General features: G+C 42.5%; 1 protein-coding gene and 1 non-coding gene across 2 annotated transcripts in view; both read right to left on the reverse strand.

Annotated features, from left to right (window-relative positions):
- Nucleotides 1-803: 803 nt before the first annotated feature.
- On the reverse strand, nucleotides 804-967 carry LOC112836165 (U1 spliceosomal RNA). The gene has a single exon (XR_003211412.1). It is a non-coding gene; the product is annotated as a U1 spliceosomal RNA (small nuclear RNA).
- Nucleotides 968-7,419: 6,452 nt separating this feature from the next.
- The window catches only part of PPEF2 (protein phosphatase with EF-hand domain 2), a 36,827-nt gene continuing 19,546 nt past the window's right edge, over nucleotides 7,420-24,700 (reverse strand). Inside the window, exons 7-16 of the mRNA XM_025887308.2 lie at nucleotides 23,826-23,992; nucleotides 23,144-23,180; nucleotides 22,667-22,816; nucleotides 19,380-19,763; nucleotides 17,270-17,455; nucleotides 15,350-15,492; nucleotides 12,087-12,193; nucleotides 11,400-11,563; nucleotides 10,589-10,676; nucleotides 7,420-8,333 (exon numbers count right to left, since the gene is read on the reverse strand). Of these exons, the coding sequence (XP_025743093.1) occupies nucleotides 8,080-8,333; nucleotides 10,589-10,676; nucleotides 11,400-11,563; nucleotides 12,087-12,193; nucleotides 15,350-15,492; nucleotides 17,270-17,455; nucleotides 19,380-19,763; nucleotides 22,667-22,816; nucleotides 23,144-23,180; nucleotides 23,826-23,992 (1,680 nt within the window). The 3' untranslated portion in view covers nucleotides 7,420-8,079. The remainder of the gene's footprint in view (nucleotides 8,334-10,588; nucleotides 10,677-11,399; nucleotides 11,564-12,086; nucleotides 12,194-15,349; nucleotides 15,493-17,269; nucleotides 17,456-19,379; nucleotides 19,764-22,666; nucleotides 22,817-23,143; nucleotides 23,181-23,825; nucleotides 23,993-24,700) is intronic.

The raw sequence follows: 24,700 nt of genomic DNA on the forward strand, positions 1-24,700 counted from the left end.
TTCCCCACGTGCTCACAAGACCACCATATGATCATTTAAGTAAAAATCTTTGTGTAGTTGTTTTTTAATCTTTTTGTTTTTTAAAAAAGGAATTTTTGTTGCCATGACTGGGTTGAGTTCGGTGTGATCCATTTTTTTTTTCAGACCATTAATCTTCCAGAGACATTTCATGCTGAATTTGTAAGCTGGTGGTGGATTCCAATTCAGAAACAAGGATCTTTTTGGCCTTTATTAATATTCACTAACGCAAATGATATTTATGGAGTGCCTAGTGTGGGCCTGGCCAGTTGCCAGCGACACCATGGCGAATAGGACATGACATCTGCCCTGGGTTCTTAAGGAGCCGGTGGAGACTGGCATGTAAACCAGTCACTGCTGCCAAGTGTGTGAATCAGACTCTACTGGAAGGAACGCAAAGCAAGTTCATGGCCCAGAGAAGCAATTGAGGAGGGGACGGGTCACTGGAAGGCTTCATAGAGGAGAAGGCATTTGAGCGGGGTCTTGAAGAAGAATGAAGCTAGGCCAATGGGGGCATGGGCCATTTAGGATCCAGAAAACACTCTGTGAAAGGTAGAGTATAATTGGGGGACCGTAGGGAGATACAAGTGGCTAGAAAGGGTTTGGGAAGCAGCTCAGATTTGAGACTGCAGAAGTGGGCACAGGTTAGATCATAGAGTTTAGACTTCATCTGCAAGGCCAATGTTTCTGAAACTCTGTGGACACTTGTATTTTATTTTATTTTGTTTTGTTTTATTTTATTTTATTTTATTTTATTTTATTTTATTTTATTTTATTTATTTTTTTAGGGCAGAGTATGAATGTAGTCCCCCACTACCACAAATTATGCAGTTGAGTTTCCTACATTTGGGGAAATTGCAGGGGTCAGCACATTCGGAGTGCAACGGATAAGCCTCACCCTGGGAAAACCACCTTCATAATCATGGTATCTCCCTTACCAGTTAAGTATGAACACTTTTTTTTTTTATTTTATTTATTTATTTGAGAGAAAGAGCATGAGCAAGGAGCAGAGGCAGAGGGAGAGGGAGAAGCAGACTCCCCACCGAGCGGGAAGTCCGACTCGGGGCCTGATCCCAGGACCCTGGGATCATGACCTGAGCTGAAGGCGGACGCTTAACGACTAAGACACCCAGGCACCCCCCACTATGAACACTTTTATTTTAAAAGAAAACATTACCTCAATACCATAATTGAAAAACCACTATCATTTGCCATAAATATAAGATACCAGAAAAATCAATTTAGTGAAAAAGAAAGGGAAAAAAACCCAAGTGAGTACATTTGAACTGTTTAAAATTAAGATAAAATGAAATGTATTAATGAATCTAATCTGTTTGCAAAAAGAAATGCATGCTTAAAATTATCTTCTTCTGGGAGAAAAAATAAAATGGTTTATAATCAGTCAGTAATAAAGAGGTTCAGCTCTGTATCATTTACTAAGACGAAGGTGAGGGTTATGTCAAGATAATTCTGCTTCTGGTTTTGTGTTAATTTGTCCCCAGAATCTCAACACACCTGTGTAGGTATTTAGGGCTACTCCTTGCCTCCTAAAGAGCTGGATCTTGGGGAGTCAGACAGGTGACCTCCCAGATCCCATAGCCAAGACCTGAAGTCCAAATCTTCTGATTTCAGATCTCTTACTAGGCTGATGTTTGACACCAGAGAGAACTTCTTAAACACATACATCTCTCCCCAAATAGAACTAGGCAGCCTCTAAAAGCAGTGACCTCCTCCCTGGAGCGTTCCAGCAGATGCCTGCCAGGAAGTGGTTTTGAGGTTGTACTTACTATCTAAAGTCCCTTATAATTCACAAGACTCTGAGTCTGTAACTGGGAAATATTTCAAAACAATAACCTGGAAATTGAGAACTTTATGCCTTTGTTTTAAAATTAAAATAGAGGGTGCCTGGGTGGCTCAGTCATTAAGCGTCTGCCTTCAGCTCAGGTCATGATCCCAGGGTCCTGGGATCGAGTCCCACATCGGGCTCCCTGCTCGGCAGGAAGCTTGCTTCTCCCTTTCCCACTCCCCCTACTTGTGTTCGCTCTCTCGCTGTCTCTCTCTCTCTCTGTTGAAAAATAAATAAAATCTTTAAAATAAATAAATAAATACATACATAAAATTAAAATAGAGGAACACCTGGGTGGCTCAGTCGGTGGAGCATCCGACTTCCCCTCAGATCATGATCCCAGCATCCTGGGATCGGGCCCTGCGTTGGGCTTCCCACTCAGTGGGGAGTCTGCTTTTACCTCTGCCTCTGCCCCTGCTTGTGCTCTCTTTCTCTCTTACATAAATAAATAAAATCTTTAAAAAAATACATAAATTAATTAATTAAAATTAAAATACAGATCAAATGTTTGAGTTCTATAGAAATAAATGCTCACATTTAAAGCAATGATTGTTAAAGATTTATGAAACATTAATTATACCTGCATGTGTATTCTATGTCCAGCAGCAGGTGTAATTGTTTAATAAATAACAACAAAGCCCCAAAATACTTACGAATTGAAGACATGTCAAAAATCTCAAAACAGAAAAAGACTTTCATGATTATTAGTATATTCTTAGAAAACAATGTTTTGGGGATGTATGAGCACTTCCTAAAATTATCCTTCCATTTTGATTAACAAGGCTAAACTTTAATTCTTTGGATTGTCAATGTTTTGGGTTATTTATGCAATTATCCCAAAAGCTAGTGGCTTAAGACAACAATAACCATTTATTATATTTCATGATCTGTGGGTTAATGAGGCTCAGCTGGGTGATTCTTCTGCTCCATGTGTTATCAGCTGGGGCTGCTATTGGCTGGGTTGGAACACCAGCAAACCTAACTTTGTTCAGTTATAGGTGTGTTCCTGGTGGTCTTTGGCTGTATGGTGTTGACTGCACAAAACATTTATGGATATGGTTTAAATTACTCATTTCTACTAGCGTTTAAGAACTACCATTTGTCAAATTTTGGTGTAGTATCAAAGAAAACTGTTTGATTACACACAATTATCTGAAAAGGTTATTAAAATACTCCATTCTTTTTCAATTACATATCTGCACGAGGCTGGATTTTTTTCATATACTTCAGCCAACAAAACACATCACAGCAGATTGCCAGCAGAAGCAGATAGAATAATCCAGCTGTCTTCCAATAAGCCAGACATTGAAGAGATTTTCAAATATGTAAAACAATGCCACTCTTCTTACTATTTTTTTTGTTTTGTGATATATAGTTAATCTTCTTTAAAATATGTTATTTATTATCAATTTCTTGATTTTGATAATTCATTGTAGTGAAGTAAGATGGAGGAGGGTGATGGGAACATGGGATCTCTCTGCATTATTTAACTTCTTATAGTCTATAATTACTTCAAAATAAAAATATGTTATTTATGTTGACATTTAATAGATATCTTGTTCTTTTTAAACAATTAATAAGTATCTTAGCTATTTCTCAGTTTCAGTTTCTAATACAGGAAACATCAACAGATATAACCCATATAAGGAAAGGCTCTTTGGGACCTTCAATAATATTTAATAGTGTAAAAGGATCCTGTGATCAAACGCTTCAAGAATCACTGCTATGTAGGTAATGGAGGAAGTGGAGAGAGTGAGAAATGATATGGCTTAGACTAGGGAGGAGTAAGAAGAAGTTCCATTCTGGATGTGTTTTGAAGGTGGAGTCAACAAGATTTGATGGACTGGATGTGGGAAATGAGTAAAAGAAGTCTTTTGGGGGGCGCCTGGGTGGCTCAGATGGTTAAGCGTCTGCCTTCGGCTCAGGTCATGGTCCCAGGGTCCTGGGATCGAGTCCTGCATCGGGCTCCCTGCTCCTTGGGAGCCTGCTTCTCCCTCTGCTTCTCTCTCTCTCTCACTCTCTCTGTCTCTCATGAATAAATAAATAAAATCTTTAGTATATGTGCTGCCGAAGCGAGCACAATAAATAAAATCTTTAAAAAAAAAAAAAGAAGTCTTTTGGGTTTTGTGTGGGTTTTCTTTTTTTTTTGCTTGTTTTGCATAAGGAAACTGGTAGGATGAAATTGACATATAATCCGATCATAAGAGGAAAGATTTTGGGGGGAATATAGGAGCTTATCTTGTAAATGTTAAGTTTTGAATGTCCATTAAAGCTCCAAGTGAAGTAGATATGTTTCATCTCTCTCCATCAGTCTGTTAATACTACTTGGGGGTATTGAGCACTTTCCTCATCTTAAATCTAAATTGTTAGGTTTCTGAATTGGCCTCTCATACTTACAGTTAAACCAGTGCAAAAAGTGCTTAGAGTCTTACCAAATAATCACCCTTCACTATTGCAGGGTAAACCAGTTAGCTCAGCAGGACTCAAGCCTGGCTGCACGTCAGAATCACCTGGGGAGCATTTTAAACATTCCAATAGCATGGCCTCAAGAGATTTTGATTTAGTCCATCTGGAGTGAGGCCACAGGCAGCCTATGTTTTAAAAGCTCCCCAGAGGGTTCCTGGGTGGCTCAGTTGGTTGTGACTGCCTTCAGCTCAGGTCATGATCCTGGAGTCCTAGGATGGAATCCCGCATCAGACTCCCCGCTCAGCAGGGAGTCTGCTTCTCCCTCTGACCCTCCCCCCTCTCATGCTCTGTCTCATTCTTTCTCTCTCAAATAAATAAATAAAATCTTTGAAAAAATAAATAAAAGCTCCCCAGATGATTTTAATTAGCAGTTTAAGGCCACATCACTGGATTAAAGGTATGATTTTGCTATTTCTTCCTTGTACAATTTTAAAATTCCTTTTAAATTAAAACTCCCTTGAAACAATTCCCTACCAATTCACTATGCTAATGGAGAAAGGAAATCTTTTCTGAGCCTTGAGTGTGTGCATAGGACTTGCCCACTGCGGGACACAGAGCCAGAAGGCTGTAAGAGAGCAAACAGTGAGTGCCCCTGAAGAAGGCAAGATGCTTCCCAGAAAACTGGTTAGAATGAGCAGAACAGCTTGATATGAATCTGTGATTGTGCTATCTACACTCAAGAAAGGACCTCCGGGTTTAGCAATCAACCCACCGAGCTCCACTACAACCAACCGGTTCTGGATCGACAAGCCAAGGACTTGTTTAAACTACCCATCACTTGTGAAGCTTTGTAGCTTTTGCCTTGATAAAGCCTCACCCTTGCCTTTGTTTGGAGAGAGATGGTCTTCGTGGGCCATTGCCCAGATGTGAGTAAATCCCCAAAGCTCTATCTCATTGACACTGAGTTATCCTTTTGTTTGTTTTATGAATTGTTCCTTTTAAGCCTCAGAATATTTGCTTACCTTTATCACAATGAAGTGGGGAATGTAATGAAATGACATGAAAATAACAAGCACTTTATTTGTTGAATTTGAGCTGTTTGCACAAGATGTGTCAGACAGATATAAACATGAATTCAGGGGCGCTTGGGTGGCTCAGTGGTTTAAGCATCTGCCTTCAGCTCGGGTCATGATCTCAAGGTCCTGGGATCGAGCCCCGTGTCAAGCTCTGCAGGGAATCTGCTTCTCTCCCTCCGCCCCTCTCCACTGCTGGTGCTCTCTCTCTCTCTCTCAAATAAATAAATAAAATCTTAAAAAAAAAAAAAACCCATAAATTCACTAGTATATTTGATCTCTTAGTTACTAATTCAGGCAAGATAAACACATGGGTCGTATGTATTCACTAAAATATCTTAACTCTTCTCTGGATTGTACTCACCGAAGGAAATCCAGACTTTTCTAGAGTAGTAGAATAAGAAAATAAAACATTTTCCAAGAAGCAAGTTGTGTTCGTTTTCTATGCTCTGGAGCAAATGACCACAAACTTAGTGGCTTAGAACAACATACATTTATTATCTAATAGTTTTTGTGGGCCAGGAGTCTGGGCATGGCTTTACTACATCCTCAGCTCAAGGTCTCACACACCTGCAGTCAAGGTGTTGGCCAGGCTGCCTTTCCATCTGGAGGCTCAATTACATCTGGAATAATCTGCTTCCAAGCTAAATCAGGTTGTTTGCAAAATGTATGTCCTTACAGCTGTATGATTGAAGACCCTGGCTTTGTGTAGCCACCCATTGGAAGCCATCTGTAAATCCTACAAGCCACCCAAAGTTCCTTGCCACATGGGTTCCTTCAACATCACCTGTTGCTTTGTCAAGCCAGCTAGGAGCATCTTTTGCTCCAGGCTACTAACAAACATTTTTACATAATGTAATGTAATCACAGGATTAACACCCACCACTTCTGCCGTATTCTGTTGGTTAGAAGCAAGGCACAGGTCCTGCCTCTGTTCACGGGGAGGCATCACACAAAGGCAAGAACACCAGGAGGCAGGAAATCATTGAGGGCAGGAGGCACTTTAGAGATTGTTTGCCACAGAAGAAAAAGGGCTCGCTCAATGTCAAACCAAACAGATGATGTAGTCCTGGCCAAACTGGAAAGAACACTGTCTGGAGCAGGGATTACGGGTCCTGGTCCTGGCTGTGTCATTAACTAGATCATTTACCAAGCTAGCTTTCTGGACCTCAACTTCCTTTAAAAATAAAATGAGGTGGGGAGACACTAAGTCAGAAAGGTAGATTAAAACAGCACAGAAATACCAACATTCACCCCTAGCAAAAATTACAGATGATCGCACTCAGAGCTTGTGAGTTCATGGATGTGCTCAGTCCTAAAAAGCAAGCTGCCATTAAAATGTTCACACCTGTGTCAACTTGACCATGGATGCCCAGATTTTTGGTTAGATGTTATTTCTGAGTACACCCAATGAGGTTAACATTTGAATTGGTAGACTGAGTAAAGCAGATTGCCCTCCCTAATGTGGGTGGGCCTCATCCTGTTCCCTGTAGGCCTGGATAGAATAAAAGGCTGAGTAAAAAAGAATTCTCTCTCTCTGCTTGACTTTCTTCTTTGAGCTGAGACACCTGCCTTCTTGCCTTTGGATTCAAGCTCAGGCTATACTTAAACCATCGGCCATCCTGGTACTTAGGCCTGCAGACTTGGATGGGGACCACACCACGATCAGCTCTCCTGGGTCTCCAGCTTGCTGACTGCACCTCTTGGGATTTCGCAGCCTCCATAATCATGTGAGCCAATTCCTTATAGGAAATCTTCTTATAGACTGATAAGGTACTCTGTGACAAAGTAATCCATTCCTGGGATTTTATCTTAAGACAATGTATAATTCCAAAGACTTGTAAAACAAGCTATACGCACAAAGTTATTAACCACGGTGTTATTGATAATAATGAAAAACTAAAAACAATGCACATGTTTCACCCCTGGAGAGTGGCTGAACAAATTACAGTGCGTCCAACTGAAAGAAAATTATGCAGCCATTAAACTAATAATCATGAGGACTATGTAGCAACACAGGAAAGTATTTACAAGTAGATGTGAATTTATTTTTTAAAAAAGCAGAACACTAAATTATATAAAAACTATAGTTATAAAAAGAAAAAGTAAATAATGAAAAGAATCCATGTTTGGGTCATGGGATTGCACAATTTTTCATAACTTTCCTTTATCAATAAGATTTTTTTAAAACAATAATTAAGGGCCGCCTGGGTGGCTCAGTCATTAAGCATCTGCCTTCAGCTCAGGTCATGATCCCGGGGTCCTGGGATCGAGGCCCGCATCAGGCTCCCTGCTTAGCGGGAAGCCTGCTTCTCCCTCTCCCGCTCCCCCTGCTTGTGTTCCCTCTCTTGCTGTCTCTGTCAAATAAATAAATAAAATCTTAAAAAAAAACCCACAATAATTAAAATGTATAAAATGAAAACAATGAGGGGATTGAATTATCAGTGGTTCTTAACTGGGGTAGACTTGAGAATTTAAAATATTTATACCTGGGTCTTACCCTGTGAAACTTCTGAGATGGGGATGGGGTACCTATATATTTAAACACACACACACACACACACACACACACACACACACACACAAACACACACCCAAAGAGCTGATTCTGACGCACACTGGTAGGCAATTTCTCAGCCTAAAATTCCACAAACCTCTGGAGAATAAGGGAGCTATTCCAGGGACAAGCTCAGTCTTGGATATGAGGCACCATGGGAGCCGGACACCAGGCTGTTCTTAGGGTGTGCCGGGCTTGCTGCAGCCACTGCCCTTAGTGTTTGTGGCCTGGGGGCAATCTGAGGTATCGGCCTCCGTGCAGGATTGCTCCACAAGGCGGAAGGCCTCCAGGAACTCATTGATGTCGATATGGCCATCCTTGTTGAAGTCAATGCTCCGGGCAAGGTCACAGATGCAGTCATCTGTGATGTCAATGTTCATATGAGAGCTGAACAGCTTCCAAGTCTGCCTGAACTCGTCCAGTGAGATGAACCCTTAGCAGAGAGAGAAACTCACATCAGTGAGTCAGTCTAGTTTCCAATGTTCACTTCCTCTGACATTCTTGCAGGGACAGCTGTTCCTTACTGTTGAACAAAGATACCCAAGGCCTTGTATCTAGTTTAAACTCCCAGGAGGGTGGCACAAAACCAATGGATCACCAGTGGTTCTCAACTCGGAGCAGTTTTACTTCCCTTCCTCTGGAGACATTTTTGATTGTCATGACCTGGGTGGTGGTAAGTGTTACTCGTATCTAGTACATAAATGCCAGGGATGCTGCTAAATATCTTACAATACACAGGATGGACCCCAAAACAAAGAATTATTCAGACCAACATGTCAATAGTGCCACTCCTGAGAAACCATGCATTAAGTCATCCCAAACATATAATTTATTTTGCTTATTAAAAGCCTTTGGACCCATACACCTATGGTCAATTGATTTTTTTTAACAAGGGTTCCAAGACCATTCAATGGGGAAAGAATTGTTTTTTCAACATATGATAGTAGACAACTGGATATCCTCATGTAAAAGAATGAAGCTAAACCCCCTACCTTGGACTACCAACAAAAATTGACTCAAAATGAATCAAAGGCCTAATTGGAAGAGCTAAAAGTATAAAACTCTTAGAAAAAAAATAGATGTAAATCTCTGTGACCTTGGATTATGTCATGGTTTCTTAGATATGACACCAAAAACACCACCAAAAAAAAAGATAAATTGGACTTTTTTTTTAATTAAAAAATTTTGTGCATCAAAGGAAGCTACCAAGAAAGTGAAAAGACAATCTATAAAGTTGGAGAAAATATTTGCAAATCATATATCTGATCGTAGCATAGTATCTAGAATATATAAAGAACTCTCATAACCCAACAATAGAAAGATGAATAACTCAATTAAAAGATGGGCAAAGGATCTGAATCGACATTTCTCCAGAGAATATATAAAAATTTCCAATAAGCACATGAAAAGATGCTCAATATCATTGGTTATTAAGGAAAAGCAAATCAAAACCATGAGATACTGCACACCCAGCAGGAATGGCTATAAAACAGGGTGGGGGTTGCAAGTGTTGGTGAGGATAGGAGGTTAAGGAGAAACTGGAGCCCTCAAACCTTGTCAGTAGGATTGTGAAGTGGTATCGGCACTGTAGAAAACAGTTTGGCAGTTCCTCAAAAAGCAAAACATAGTTTTATGATATGATTCAGCAAATGCACTCCTAGGAATACATCCAAGAGAATAAAAAAACATATGTTCACATAAAAAGTTGTACGCAAATGTTCACAGCGTCATTATGCATAAAAGCCAAAAAGTGGAAACCATCTAAATGTCTATCAACTGATGAATGGATAAACAAAATGTGGTATATACATCCATACAATGGATATACCAGCTATCAAGAGGAATAAAGAACTAATACATGCTACAATATGGATGAACCGTGAATACACTATGCAAAGTAAAAGAAGCCAGACACCAAAGGCCATAATATTGTAGGATTCCATTTATACAAAATGTCCAGACTAGGCAAATCCTTAAGAGACAGAAAGCAGATTAATGGTTGTCAGGGGCTGATGGAGAAGGGACAGGGATAGAGAGTGATTGCTAATGGGTCTGGGTTTCTTTTTAGGGTGATGAAATGTTCTATAATTGGATAGTAGTGATGCTTACACAACCTTGAGAATATACTAAAGAACCTTTGAACTGAACGTTTTAAGTGAATAAATTATACGGTATGTGAATTATACCTAAAAATAGGTGGGAAGAGAGTAGTAACATTGAAAAATGTCTTTGGACCATTGGGGGAACAGAGTGAGAGCATACAAGACATCCCTGTACATTTTTTGGTATGTCCTGTAAATCTGTATTTATTCCAAAATAAGGAGTTTAAAAAAGAATACTTCGGGAGTGAGATTGTAAAATTCTTTCCGCCCTAGGCACTCCTCATTACTTTATGGCTATTTCTGATACAACTATAAGTGACACCACATCTTCTAATCACAGTTTTCTCTATGAGAAGTTCTCATCCAGTTTGTTTGCATCCTCTGCCCTACCCCTCTTCTATACGGATTGCTCGTAGTGCCCAAATACTTTTCTAGTTTCTGCCATTTATTTATAAGCATAATCATTATTTACTTTGCTCCCGAAGTGCTTGAGTAGAGAGCTAAAATGACCAGGAAGGAGACTGAAAGGTGGGAGGTAAAGTACGTGTTTTGCATCAGAAGTGATAGGCTAGTAGAGTGTCTTTACCTGAATGATCACTGTCTATGATCCTAAAGATGGTCTCCAGGTTGGATCGGTTCCGATACAGTGTTTCCAGCAAACTTGACTGTATATTCTGCAAAAGAAAAGACATGTTCTTTCTATATCTTATGTTTAGGCTTGCCCTAATATATAATTAACCCAAAATTGACCCTGACAATAAGATACAGTTGAAACAGACTGAAGAGATTTTATTCCCAACCCCTTCAGCCTACCAAATAATCTAAGGGTTTAAGAAGTACTTATAGACCATGATGAAAATGTTCTAAAACAGACCCTGGTAATGGCTGTACATATCTGTGAATATATGAAAAACCACTGAATTGTACAGTTTGAATGGATGAATTGTATGGCATGTGAATTATATTGAAATAAAGCCATTTTAAAAAGTACCTAGCCCAAGGCCTCACATACATTATACATTCATTAAGTATTTATTGAATAAATCCTTTTTTTTTTTTTTTTTTAGTGAGGGAAGAAGGATGGTGCCAGGGAAGTCAGACAGACCTGGGTTTGAGTCCCAGTTCTACAATTTAGAAGTGCGGTGAGCAGTGCCTCATAGGTATAATGGTGCTGATAATACCATACTCTTGTGGTAGGTATTTTGAGGATAAATTGAGGCAACATATGTAAGTCACTTAACACAAAACCTGACATATAAAAACTCAACAAGTAGTTCCCTTTTCATATCTATCTTCTTTTCTGGGTTCTCAATATCTGACTGTTTCTGATTCAAAGTTCTCCATCGGGAGCTTCATGGGCCCTAGTATGGCTTCATCCAGCATCTTCACACCATTACCTCATGGCTCAATTGTCCTTTGGCCAAGTCCTCCAGCCAGGACTTGTACTCCAACGTGTTATCCATAGAACTGCTCACCAGCTGTGGCCTCAGCATCCGCCAGGGCAGTCCTAGACGCACCACAGACTCCACGGCTTCCGCCCAGTCACTAAGGGAGATGAAACCTACAGCAACGAGATGATTTGTTGACTTGTCACTTATAAGTCCAGTGTCCTGCCCCGCAGTGCAGACTTTTTTGTCCTGACATACTTCTTGCTGTCTGCAGGTAATAGAAATAATGGGCACTGTCATTATTTTTGTGGGTCCAGGTAGAGTTTGCTGGAAACCGGGGTTGCAAGATAAAATACAGGATGCTCAATTAAATAAGAATTTCAGAAAGACCACAAAGTATATGGTCTAAATATTGCATGGGACATAATTATATTTTAAAATTATTTGTTGTCTATCTATAATTCAAATTTAACTAGGCATCCTGTTTTGTTTTTTTTTTAAGATTTTATTTATTTATTTGACAGAGAGAGACACAGCGAGAGAGGGAACACAAGCAGGGGGAGTGGGAGAGGGAGAAGCAGGCTTCCTGCAAAGCAGGGAGCCCGATGCAGGGCCGATCCCAGGACCCCGAGATCATGACCTGAGCCGAAGGCAGACGCCCAACGACTGAGCCACCCAGGTGCCCCATGGTCTCACCGGTTTTATCTGCATCATGCTTCTTAAATTCACCAAGAAGATGGGAGGAATGAGCAAATAACTTTTCCCGCAGAGATCTCAGAGCCGACTCCTCTACTCTGCTAATCCTGGGACAGGAGATGAAAACAAACATTCTTAAGAAGTTAACGTAGAGGAAATAGCCATGGGTTTGTTTTTCTTACCACACTCCTCTCTCTTTCCCTTAACATCTCAACCTCCCGAGAGCTCAGTTTGAGGGAAGAAAGCTCAGTTTTTGAAGGAAAAGCTCCATCTCCTATTTCTCCCACTTCTCCCCGCTGGGTACAAATAGCACCTGGCCCTGTCCTTCCCAGGGCAGGATAGTGGTTACAGAAAAGTGCTGGAAAAACACCACCTTTATGGTAAAGTTATCCTACTGTACTGCACCTCAATTTTCCCATCTGCAAAAGAGGGATAAAAATGGTGCCTACCAAAAAAAAAAAAAGGAAAGAAAGAAAGAAAAATGGTACCTACCTCATAGGATTATTGTGAAGATTAAAAAAGTAAATTCATATAAAGCACTTAGAAGAAAGCCCAGCACATTGAAAGCACTCAGTAGATAGTGTCTGTTATCCTACTCATCTGCTTTCCTTATAATTTATTATTATGTTAAATAGGTACAAGGCAAGATTTATGAATAATGAAATAACACTAATTTAGTTTTCTCATTCTTATTGGATCAAAAGAGTAATGCTGGGCACAGCACTAGGCCCAAAGTAAGTGTTCAAATATGCATAGTTGAATGAATAAAAAGATAAAAAGGGATAAAGGTAAAGAAAAAAAGAGATAAAGGTAAATCTATACTTTGTCCTGCCTCGTTGAGGAACCAGCCATTCTATAAGTGATGACCAGATAATCTATCTTTCCTCACGCTAACAGTTACACACACATGTGCACACACATAGAGTTTCAATCATGTTTGATGAAAATCTTCCTTGCAGTTTAAGGTATTTAGCGTAATTGTCCTTAAGGGGGCTCCGTAGACCTCCTAGGAGAGTGTGAACTGCCTAAAACTCATCCTTAAATGAATGGGTATGTGAGTGTATTTGCTTTTTCTGGAGGGAGTTCATTGTTTCATCAAAGGTTAAAAGAAGTATGGGACTCCCTGGGGCACCTGAGTGGCTCAGTCGGTTAAGCGTCCGACCCTTGGTTTCGGCTCAGGTCATGATCTCAGGGTTGTGTGATCGAGCCCCACATCAGGCTCCGCACTCAATGGGGAGTCTGCTAGAGATTCCCTTCCTTTCCCTCTGCCCCTCCCCTGCTTGCGCATGCTCTCTCTCCAATAAAAAAATAAGTAGATCTTAAAAAAAAAAAGAAGTATGGGATTCCCTCTCCCCCCAAAAGTTTACAAACCATTGGTTTGGCAAAGCATTTAAACTATCTTCTGTTATGTTGTCGTCACCCACCATTATCATGCAGGGTTGTAGTATGGTGATGCTCTCAGGAGCTGTCTAGATGTTCAAGGCTCTCTGTTTCTATATCAAGCAGCAAATGGTGAACACTAACTAAATGCAGGGCTCTCCAGGGATCATCTCAGTCCTCCAACGCCCACTGAGGTAGGTCCGATTATTATGCCCATTACAAAGTAACTAATCCAAGGTCACATAGCTAATAAGGAGTGGGACCAGCAATCAATCTTGACAGGTGAACTCTAGGCAGGCTAACCTATTATTGTGAGGTGTGGATGTGAACCAAAAGTAAATGGATGCTGAATGAGGCCTCTTCTAAGAAAAATATGATCTTCAGTTTATGGACACTGAGCCATCAATTATGGATGGTCAGAGACATTTCCCCCTTACTTCTGCTCCAGGGAGTTGAAGTTGTTGGACAAGTGATTTCTGGGTAAATTAGGTGATGTTTACTTACTTTCATACAATCAATGAATATTTCAAAGAGCTCTTACAACACCTAAGTCCCATGGAATCGGGCATTCCAGTTGCCTGGGGCCCACCTCTGAGACTGTGGTGGGGCTGTGGTGAGGCTAGGGTGGCTGAGTTTTGGTAAAGCTCCCCTGATTGATGCCTCTGCACAGTAGGTTTGACTATCACTTAATGAGTTTAAATTCTCATATGAAACTTCTTGAGTGATGCTGGCCTTGATTTTTTAATAACTTGAGGGTTTAATAACTCTTGATATTTAATGACTCAAGAGTGATTTAAAATAAGGCACTTTTATAACACTCACACAAGGCAGATGCTAAATATTAATGTGTTCTCCTTCCACTGGGTTTATGTTAACTTTGTTTTGATTTCTAATTTGTCCATCTGATAATTAAAGCAACTTGTTCAGTAGCACTAAAACTGCATCTGTTAGCAGCTTATATACTCTGAGACCGTCTTCTTGGTGGGAGGCAGTGTACCGCAAATCTGTTTAGGGTATGATTTCTGAGATAAGATTGCCTGCCTCAAGGCTTGCCTTCACCGTGTGTTGGTTGTGGGACCATGAGCCAGCTGATTTAACCTGTGTTCCTTGATGATCTCCTATGTAAAACTGAAATTCGTATGTATTTCCTAAGTTCATTGTGAGACAATACATATAAATTCTTTATAATAGCACTTAGTGGGTGGTAAGCTCTCAGCTAAGGTTAGAACTCAGAATCATCTCAACAGAAGCCATGTTAAGTAATATTACACACTTCCTTCCCAGGAAGAAAAGGGCACTGTCAACAAATGTGTGGACTGAAACCCATCTGTCAAATCCCTAGAAAACAAAGAACCTTTGTCTGTGACTTATGGGGTAAAACAAACCCTTTAAGGATGAGAGAAAACATAAGAGTGACCCTGGAAAGACTCAGTGGCCTGCTTTATGGACTTTACCCAAGATGCACCCATTGAGAAAAACTTCTGCAGGAAGCAAATTTGTTGCTTCCATTAATGATGGGTAGGTACAGATCTTAAAGTGTATGGAGGAGAAGAAAGAGGCCCCTACATTCTCCTATTGTAGACCTTATTGCTGACAGAGCTAAATTTTGTTGTTGTTGTTGTTGTTGTTGTTGTTGTTGTTGTTGTTTTAAGTAGGCTCCATGCCCAGCGTGGGGCCCAATGTGGGGCTTGAACTCACAACTCTGAGAGCAAGACCTGAGCTGAGGTCGAGTGGGATGCTTAACCGACTGAGCCACCCAGGTGCCCCCCACATTATGAATTCTCACTTAGAATTTGGATAAATGTAATGATACTGGACATTTCAAAGTTTCTACAAACACCATAATTCTGTTTTTCTGAAAATCGTTCATTAAAAAGTCTTGCCTTTGCCTCATAGTCAGCATGTGGGTTGCCTTGTTAGCCTGATACTGCACGATGTATGGAGTCAGGGCCGGCCCCAGCTTGACGTAGGCGCCTCTGTTACTGCCAACTTCATAGTAGTTGGAGGCAGAAAATATGGTTAACACCTACATCAGAACAGAGAGAGAAAGGCATTCAGGTTCACTGAAGAACTCTTCACCTTCCTCAACCCCACCCATGGATCTTTTCAATTTTTAAAGTCATCAATGCTAGTAAGGTAGGAGTTGTGATTCAGGCAGTAACAACTTGAATTCTGATGGGACATCCATAACATGGTATCTTTTTTTTTTTTAAGATTTTATTTATTTATCTGAGAGAGTGAGCGCGAGAGGGAGAACACCAGTGGGGAGGGGCGGAGGCAGAGGGAGAAGCAGACTCCCTGCTGAGCGGGGAGCCTGACAGGAGCCTGGAGCCCAGGACTCCCAGGATCATGACCTGAGCTGAAGGCAGACGCTCAACCGACTGAGCCACCCGGGCGTCCCACAACATGGTTTCTTCACATTTTTATCTCAAGGACAACAGCAGCGGTCAGACAAAACACTTCATTTCATTCAACTTAGAGGCCAGCTGGATCGGATAAGTTGGGAAGGCCATTACAATCGGCACACCAGTTGTGAAAGCTGGTGTGAGGCCTCACTGTGGAGCTTCCCACAGAGAACTGTGTCTTCTAAGATGTTCTGTGAAAAAAGTTTCCACACTGTCTGTACGTCGGGAAATGGTAGACACTGCATCTTTTCTTGGAGATCTACAAGGAATACAGGAAACTAAAGGTCTCAGCAGACCGGCAGTAGACAAACTTGTATTAACCAAACGTTTCTTAGATTAGTTCATCTCACTTTTTGTTCCCCCCGCATGGAAACCTGTTATTCTCCTTAAGCGTTAGTTTTCCTGGCAATACTCTCATCCTAGCGGCACTGGGCGAGGCAAACGTTGTAGGATTAAGATGTGCAAAGTTGAGTCAGGACATTAAATATGCTCCTGAGAAGACAAACAATCCTGAATCCCTGCTGGGGCGCAGTGCAGAAATCCTGTCACCCCATAGCGATGTGACTTAAGGAATGGAGATGTGGCTGGGAAAACCCCAGGCCATATTTCTGTCCTCAAAATAGGACAATATCTGCCCCTCTGTTCTCCTCTCAGGGCACTGCTGAGTGGTGGCAGCAATCAAATTTTGAGCTTTAAAGAGTCTGTGAGGGGCACCTGGGTGGCTCATTCGGTTAAGCAGCTAAGCATCTGCATTCAGCTCAGGTCATGATCCCAGGGTCCTGGAATCAAGCCCCGAGTCAGGTTCCCTGCTCAGCAGGGAGCCTGCTTCTCCCTCTGCCCCTCCCCCACTCATGTGCGTGTGCACGTGTACTCTCTCTCTCTTTCAAATACATAAAAATAAAATCTTTAAAAATAAAATACATTAACTTACTTAATCTCAGGAAACCCTCAACAACTGAGGGTTGCTGGAGTGAAGGGAGGTGGGAGGGATGGTATGGCTGGGTGATGGACACTGGGGAGGGTATGTGCCATGGTGAGTGCTGTGAATTGTGTAAGACTGATGAATCACAGACCTGTACCTCTGAAACAAATAATACATTATATGTTAATTTTAAAAATGTGAAAAAAATAGAAAAATAAAATTTAATATTTTTATTCTTAAAAAAATAAATAAAATAAAATAAAATAACATACTTTGAAAACATTTGCCATAAATAAATAAATAAATAAATAGGCTGTGAAATTCAAGGATCAGTGACTGTAAAGGACCCAGCTGCCTTGAGCAAGTGGAGAACAAACACAAGGCGCAGTTGACTGTTAGCAACCCAGCGCCTGAGCTCGTCCCGGCTGGGAGGAGCGGTCTGGACCACCCCTGCGCCACTGCGGCCCGGCGCCCACCTTGCGGCTGTGGCAGAACTCGTAGCCCTCAGGTTTGCACTCGTGGGAGCGGATCAGGAACTGCAGGTTGTATTTCTGTAGCAGCTGTTCGGTCACATTAGGTCCAAAATAACAGCCTCCTCCCCGAACAGTGTTGGCCTTGCAGCCCTCCTGGGCCATGGGATCACTCCACAGGATATCGACCACCTGGAGAGACCAAGAGATGGTTTCTTTCCTAAAATCCAGACAGAGATGCAGAGTCATTCCTATGAAAAGAGGAAGAGAAGGCGGAGGAGTAAAAGGCGGAGGAGAGAAAGAAGAAGAGCATACAAGTATTTGCATAAGTGAGTAATTTTCCATGTGATCAATATTTGACATATGCTTTTATATTTTTTAAAGATTTTATTTAGTTATTTGACAGAGAGACATGGAGAGCACAAGCTGGGGGAGAGGCAGAGGGAGAGGGAGAAGCAGGCTCCCCGCTGAGCAGGGAGCCAAACTCAGGGCTTGATCCCAGGACCCCGGGATCATGACCTGAGCTGAAGGCACTTAACCAACTGAGCCACTCAGGTGCCCCGACATATGCTTATATTTTGAACCCCTGATGTTCCAGAATTTTTTATTACTCACGGAAGGAGCGTGTGTATATGCACATATTGTTTGACAAGCACGTTACCCACTTTCTTGGAAATAAATCTTATATGAAAGCTCAACATGTAAACCAGATAAAAAGGGAGCTGCTCTGGGAGAAATCTTCAGTTAGCCCCAGTGCTCCGGGCTCCTGGACATTTGCCCCAAAGAGAAGGCAGAAGCTGTGGGACTGGCAACATGATCTCTCACGCAGCGTTCACAAGGCCCCGGCTGTGGTCCTGGGAAAGTGCAATCAAATGTTTCAGTTCTTCAAGTAATTTCAGCATTTTTAAAAGAATTTGCAGAAGAGCTGAACAACTTTTCCCAGCAATTCAGGTTCTACCCTTTTGTTACTACTCAGGAAAACACTGATGGCCAGTCTTCTGTAAGTTACATGAAACAATCAGGTGTATTTTTGTTGTTGACACCCAATACTTTCTAAACGTACTTTTGAGGGGAAAAAGTGCATTTGATTTGTAAATATCAGAACACTATTATTGAGTCATGTTTTGCAAAAGGAGAGATTTGCATTTATTTCAAAATTTCCACTCTACATTGATGCTGAAGCCCAGGATCGATAGCTCAGGGAGAATGTACTGTAGACTCAACATCTCTCTCTCTGAGGCGGCCGGCCTCACAGTCAGCTGCGGCTCCTCTTTCTCACCGCCCTCCCTCCAATCAATCCACAAGTTCTGCTAATTTTAGCTCTTAGCTAATTCTGCATTCTCTCCTTGTCTTTATTGGATGAACCATAAAAAACTGCCAGGGTTATAGTGAGAAATGGTTGAACACCAGCAAATTCCCATAGTGCTACTAACACTGCGGCGCAAGCTCACCACGTGGATCTCCCACACGGATTACAAGCACCCCTGCCACAGCCTTGTCCCGGAGGAATTGCCCACCGGGTGGCTGCCAGGGTCCCATCTAGGCGAACACTGTGAGTGCCTACTCTGTATTCATTCTCCTTCTTCCTTCCTGCTAACAGAACTCTGATGGGGCTTTGGGGTGGCAATGGGCCTCGCTGAACGCTTGCTTTCCCAGTCTCCCTCGCAGCGAGGGGCAGCTCTATGACACACTTCGGGAGATTCTGGAAAAGCCTTTAGTTGCCTAATAACAGAGGCCCGCGGAAGCTGCTGACCTAACCCATTTGGCCTTGAGCTACATAGCCATCTTTCTGACACATTAAAAACAAAACATCACGGAATAGCTTCCAGTAAGTCCTGGCTTACCTTCCTACCCCAATGAGGCTAGGTCGCTAAATCAAGTTTACTCAGGCAACAGAGCCCAGCCGCCACAGCCGCCCGACCTCTACGAAACTCTAAAATATGTGAGTTATTAGGCAAATACTAATATCCTTCTGGGCTGTTCTAACCCCAGGGGGAGAGGGAAAGGGGGTGGAAAAAAATACCCTGAATTCACAGGGAAGGAAGAGATTCGTTCTGTTTAAAAGCCCCTCCCGAAGACAGCCAAATGCCAGGGAGCAGCCCCTGGCCACCCCGACCTGCTTCCACTCCTCCTGAGTGGGCTCCGGCGGCTCGTCGGCGTCCGAGTCGGCTTCTGGCGTGACCAGCAGCGGCTCTCCCTGCGCCCGGCTCCCCAGGAAGCCTGCCTGCTGCCGGCACCTGTCCATCTCCAGGTCCCCAGAGCGCCGCACCCGCCGGGCCAGCGCCTCGGCGTCGGCCGGGCCGCTACAGGGAATGCTAGAGGAGCGGCCGGCGCGGGGCGCCCCGCAGGAGCCCAGGCGCAGGGGCGAAGCGGGGAGAGAGCGGCTCTGGGGCAGAAACCACGGGGTGGGTCGCCCCGCGCAGCTCGGCGGGGTGGCCTTCTTCTGCGACGTCGCCGGTTTCTCGTTCTCCCTCGTTTTGCGCCTCAGGGTGGAGACGATCTAAAAACGGCCAGAGAAGACACAGATGCCGGCATGAAACCCGAGGTGGTTTCTTGAGTAGCCCCTCTAGGTCAGTGCCCTCACTAGCGCTGGTCCTGGCACACACACACACACACACACACACACACACACACACACACACACACCCGCGCGCGCAGGATGAGCACAGGGCTGGCGAAGAAGCCTCTAGAAACGGTCAGGGCAGTTGGATACTGCTGTGATCCTCAAGCACGTGATCCGTGGGCTTATATTTTTTTGTTTGTATTTCAGTTTTCTTGTACTTCATATATGTTGTATTTTACCAAAGTTCTGATGTGTGACAAACTGGACATTTAAAAACCTGGTCCTCTGCCACAGGTAATTGGAGAGATCCTAAGCAAAGCCACTGTTTTCCTCTAGGAGCCTAGTGAATTTTAGACAAGGATGGGAAAGGGCACGTCTCAGGAAGGTGAGCCTGTAGGGACTTTCCTGTTGTTCAACCGGGTGCTAAAACAAAGGAGATGAAATGCAGCTTGTGGTTAAACTATGTTGGAATAGGAAACACTTGTTGCTTTGCTGTGGGAGAGGTAGGACTTCATGGCATCTCACAGGAAGTGCTATTTTACCTGTTGAGGAAGGGGGAGGAGCACCTCTTTTCAGCCTGCACCTAACTGGAAAGGGAATCTTTTGGCCAAAGAGACTGAGTATGGTGCCTGTCACTGACTCAGAGGCATCATGGTACTGGGACCAGGCTGACGATAGAGTCACAAGCTGGAAGAATTCTGATCATAGAGAAGAGAGGGGTCAGGCCACAGAGCACAGCCGTGGCGCCCAGCACCCATTCCTGGTGTGCCTGAGTGCCACAGTGGAAACCGAGGGACACAACATTGGACAGGTATCAATGACAGAGGTCTGATGCACAGCGGGAACTCTCTGCAAGCACATAATCAAAGAATGAGAAGAAGAAGAATCGATTTCTGCAAATCGATGTAAAGACTGTGACCCAAGGAAGCCATGTCCTGGTGTGGACTGGCTTAGGGCAAGGACAAAGGACACTCAGAGAGGGTCGGTGGAACCTGAATGATGTTTCAAGAGGAATCCAGATTGAATAGAACAGAACAGAGGTGTTCTCTTAACTTTGGACAAGCTTCCAATGACTTCCTAGGCAGCTTAGCCCGGGGCATAGAGCGTGAAAGGCCACCAAACGTGAATGGAGTGGTAACCCCTCCTTCTCTCCTTGTTGCAACTCACAGTGAGGGCGGGGCCAGGGAACGGGTAACCGTTCCATCCTCAGGTAACTTTATTTTAAGGATGTTATTATCTGCCCTCAAGAGACATCCCTAACTTTGATTTTTAAGAATAACAGCGTTAATATGGATTGCACCCTTTGTAAATAGGTGCTATGCCGGGCACTTAACATGAATTCATTGATACCCTCAGGCCACCGCTATGAGACTGCATCCTCATTTATGGTTTTACACAAATTCACTGATTAGCCCTTACACCCGGTGAGAGAGCATCCTCATTTATGGTACAGGTGAGAAATGTGAGGCGCAGGGTTACTAGAACATTACCAGGACTGAATCCAGGTATCTGACTCCGGGGCTCCCACTCTTGTGTTTTCCTCCCAAGTGATCCCAGGACTTGGTGCAGATGGCTACATCACCCCTCCCCAGAGCTTTGCAAACCAACTATTGGGAAGTTAGCTTTCTGCCAAGCTACGGAAGATAGACTGTTCTTCAGCATTCTTTCCCCAAGTCCCCACTTCTCCTGTATGCATTAAATGTGACTCTTCCCGTTAAATGTGAATCTGCTTTATCATGACTTGCCGTCTCTACCTCCAGACATAGAAACAGCAAAACAGAATATTTGAATTAAGAAAAAAAAAGTGAGGTGCCAGACATCATGCAGAATTGACAAAAGAAACACTAAGAGCCAGTTTTAGGTCCCTTTGGGTCCCTCCTCCTCCATTAGTAAAAAGAAGCTGCTGTACCAGCATGTTCCAAGACTCAAAACAGGGTCTGTCTGATTCTAAAGCTATGCTCTTTCATTTATGTCTCATATAACACAGACTTAGATTAATTAGAGTTGCCCAAAGCACACTGGCTTGTGAAGTAATGAGTTCTCTGTCTTTGGAACTGCTTTAGCCGAATGTTGTCAAGGATATTGCAGTAGGGACTCCTGTGTTTTGGAAGGGGTAGTTGGAGTACAGAAGCCATAAGACACCATTCAAGTATAAGAGTCTGTGATTAAAATAGAATCTTTGTTTTCTAAATTCTTACTTCCAAAGTGAAACAGAAAATAGAGATGTGTGGATATTGGAGCTTAATGCATTCTGTCTCTCACTCCCTCCTCCTGCCGGTTCTTGTAAATCCTCTTAGGGAGGCATCATCTCTGGTTATCTCTGCATCTCCCCTACCACTTTCCCTGCACAAAGTAAGCCCTTTAAACATAGTTGTTGAGTTTAATTCGAAATTGATCTTCATCTTTCTATCTGCCAATAGCCTCCTCCCTGCATGAAGTAGGCGCTCAATACACATTTGTTGAGTTTAACTGAGTTCTTTGAGAAATAGAGGCTTTTCACGTACAGTGATTGAGGGGTATTTATTAGAATCCTCTAGATCAAGGATGGCTAATAGATGGCTCTCGCTGCCACTCCCCACTATCATGTCCATAGCAAACATCACTAATGGATCATAGTGCACTTGCGCCTTGCCCCCAGACGTGGAATCTTAATCCTTCTCCTTTTAATGGTTTAATGGCTTCTCTTAACAGCCCTTAGTAGTCCCCTGGAGTCAGCATGCAAGATGGCATTTATTTTATGCTGCCAGTGAAACTGGGTTAAATTATTGTCAACTGGGTTGTTATTATTAACTGGGTTAAATTATGGTGAAATATGCAATATTTCATTACTCAGTCAGTACCTTGTGCCTGTCTAGTTTAGCCAAAAGCTCCAGGTCGGTCATGTCTGACACTCCGCCATGAAGAATCAGGACTTTCTCATCAACCAGAGTGGCCAGAGGAAGCCAACAGAAAACATCTTGCAGTATTTTTAGTATTTTCTTGCCATGTGTCTGGAAAATGATATTAAGAAGCTATTAAGTTTCCAATGATACACTCAACTTATTTGAATTAAGAGAAACTTTTACTTTTATTTTTTTAAAGATTTTATTTATTTATTTAATTGGCAGAGGGAGAGAGAGACACACGGGGAGAGGGGGAGCAGGAAAGGGAACACAAGCAGGGGGAGTGGGAGAGGGAGAAGCAGGCTTCCCGCCGAGCAGGGAGCCCGATGCGGGGCTCGAACCCAGGACCCTGGGACCATGACCTGAGCTGAAGGCAGATGCTTAAGGACTGAACCAACCAGGCGCCCAAAATTTTTGCTTTTAAAGGTAGCGTACCTTATATTTACGCATCACTTCCTTGGTAAAGCCATATCTAGATTTAGAAGCAAAAATAGATATTAAATTTAGTGACAAAAGTTATGATATAACTGAATTTTTATAACAATTCATATTCTATATACATATACTTATATAGAAAAGAGACTGAGGAATAATTGCCAAAATGTTTACAATTATAGCATTATCTCGGTTCAAGAAATTATGGAATATTTTTATTTTCTTCCTTTTGCTGATCTGTATTTCTTACCTTTTCTAAAGAGTAAGGATATGTGAAAAAAATTAATGGTTTTATTAGGAGTAGGATAATGTGTAAGTTTTAAGGAAATATTTTAAATGTCAGACATTGTGTATTCCTTTATAAAATTGGAAAACTACTTTTATTTTTTTTTAAGATTTTATTTATTTACTTGTCAGGGAGAGAGCACAAGCAGGGGGAGCGGCGGGCAGAGCAGGCAGAAAGAGAAGCAGGCTCCCTGCTAAGCAAGAAGCCTAATGCGGGACTTGATCCCAGGACTCTGGGATCATGAGCTGAGCCAAAGGCAGATGCTTAACTGACTGAGCCACCCAAGCATCCTGGAAAACTACTTTTAAAAGGCACCTAACAAATCAGAGGCTCTGACAAAATAACTTCTTACAATCACAAGTAAACATCAAATACCCAGCGTGTTTAGTTTGTTACCGTAAGTTCACCATATGGTCCTCATGGTTTCCTCGGTTAAGATGGAACTCTTTTGGGTAAACCAACATGAAGGCGAAAAGAACCATCAGGATCTCCACTGAATCCTTGCCTCGATCCACGAAGTCACCATTGAAGACGTAGGCCCTCTCTGGTGACGGGAGGCCATTCTTCCCAACAAGACAAGTCCGAGAAGCAGCAACAAAGAAAGGGAACAGGAAATCAGGTTGAGCCACTGTGTATTTGACAGTTAATGGCAGATCGAAAAATTCTGTGCTTTCTGGCTCTCCTCCAAACATGAATTGTCAAGAAAAGATGCAAGTATTTTTTAATTGGTCTTATATTTCCTCTCTAGGCAGGCTGAGGTTATGACATGTTCATCAAAATAAGTGCTTTATACAAAGCCAGAGTCTTGCCATGTGGTATGTGCAAAGGACACCAAACTTGTGATCCAAAGGCCAATTTTAAGTTCTGGCCAAAATATCCTTTTTTTTTTTTTAAGATTTATTCATTTATTTGAGAGAGAGAGAGAGCACACCCGTGAACTGGGGCGGGGGGCAAGGGAGAGGGAGAAAGAGGTGCTTAAGCAGACTCCCCACTGACTGCAGAGCCCAACGTGGGGCTCAATCCCATGACCCAGAGATCATGACCTGAGCCAAAATCAAGAGTCGGACGCTCAGCCTACTGAGTCACCCAGGTGCCCCTGGCCCAATACCTTTAGTAATAACAGCAATAGCTGTCAGATTTCTCAGGATTAAACAAGACAATAAGTGGGAAAATGCTTTGGGAAGCACAGTATATATAAAGTAACATTACATTAATAGGACATTCATGTATGTTGTTACATGGTCTACATTTTATAACTAAAAACAGGAAAA

Source organism: Callorhinus ursinus, unplaced genomic scaffold (assembly GCF_003265705.2).
Source record: "Callorhinus ursinus isolate GAN/ISIS: 27379988/994484 unplaced genomic scaffold, GSC_fseal_2.0 scaffold4, whole genome shotgun sequence".
NCBI lineage: Eukaryota > Metazoa > Chordata > Mammalia > Carnivora > Otariidae > Callorhinus > Callorhinus ursinus.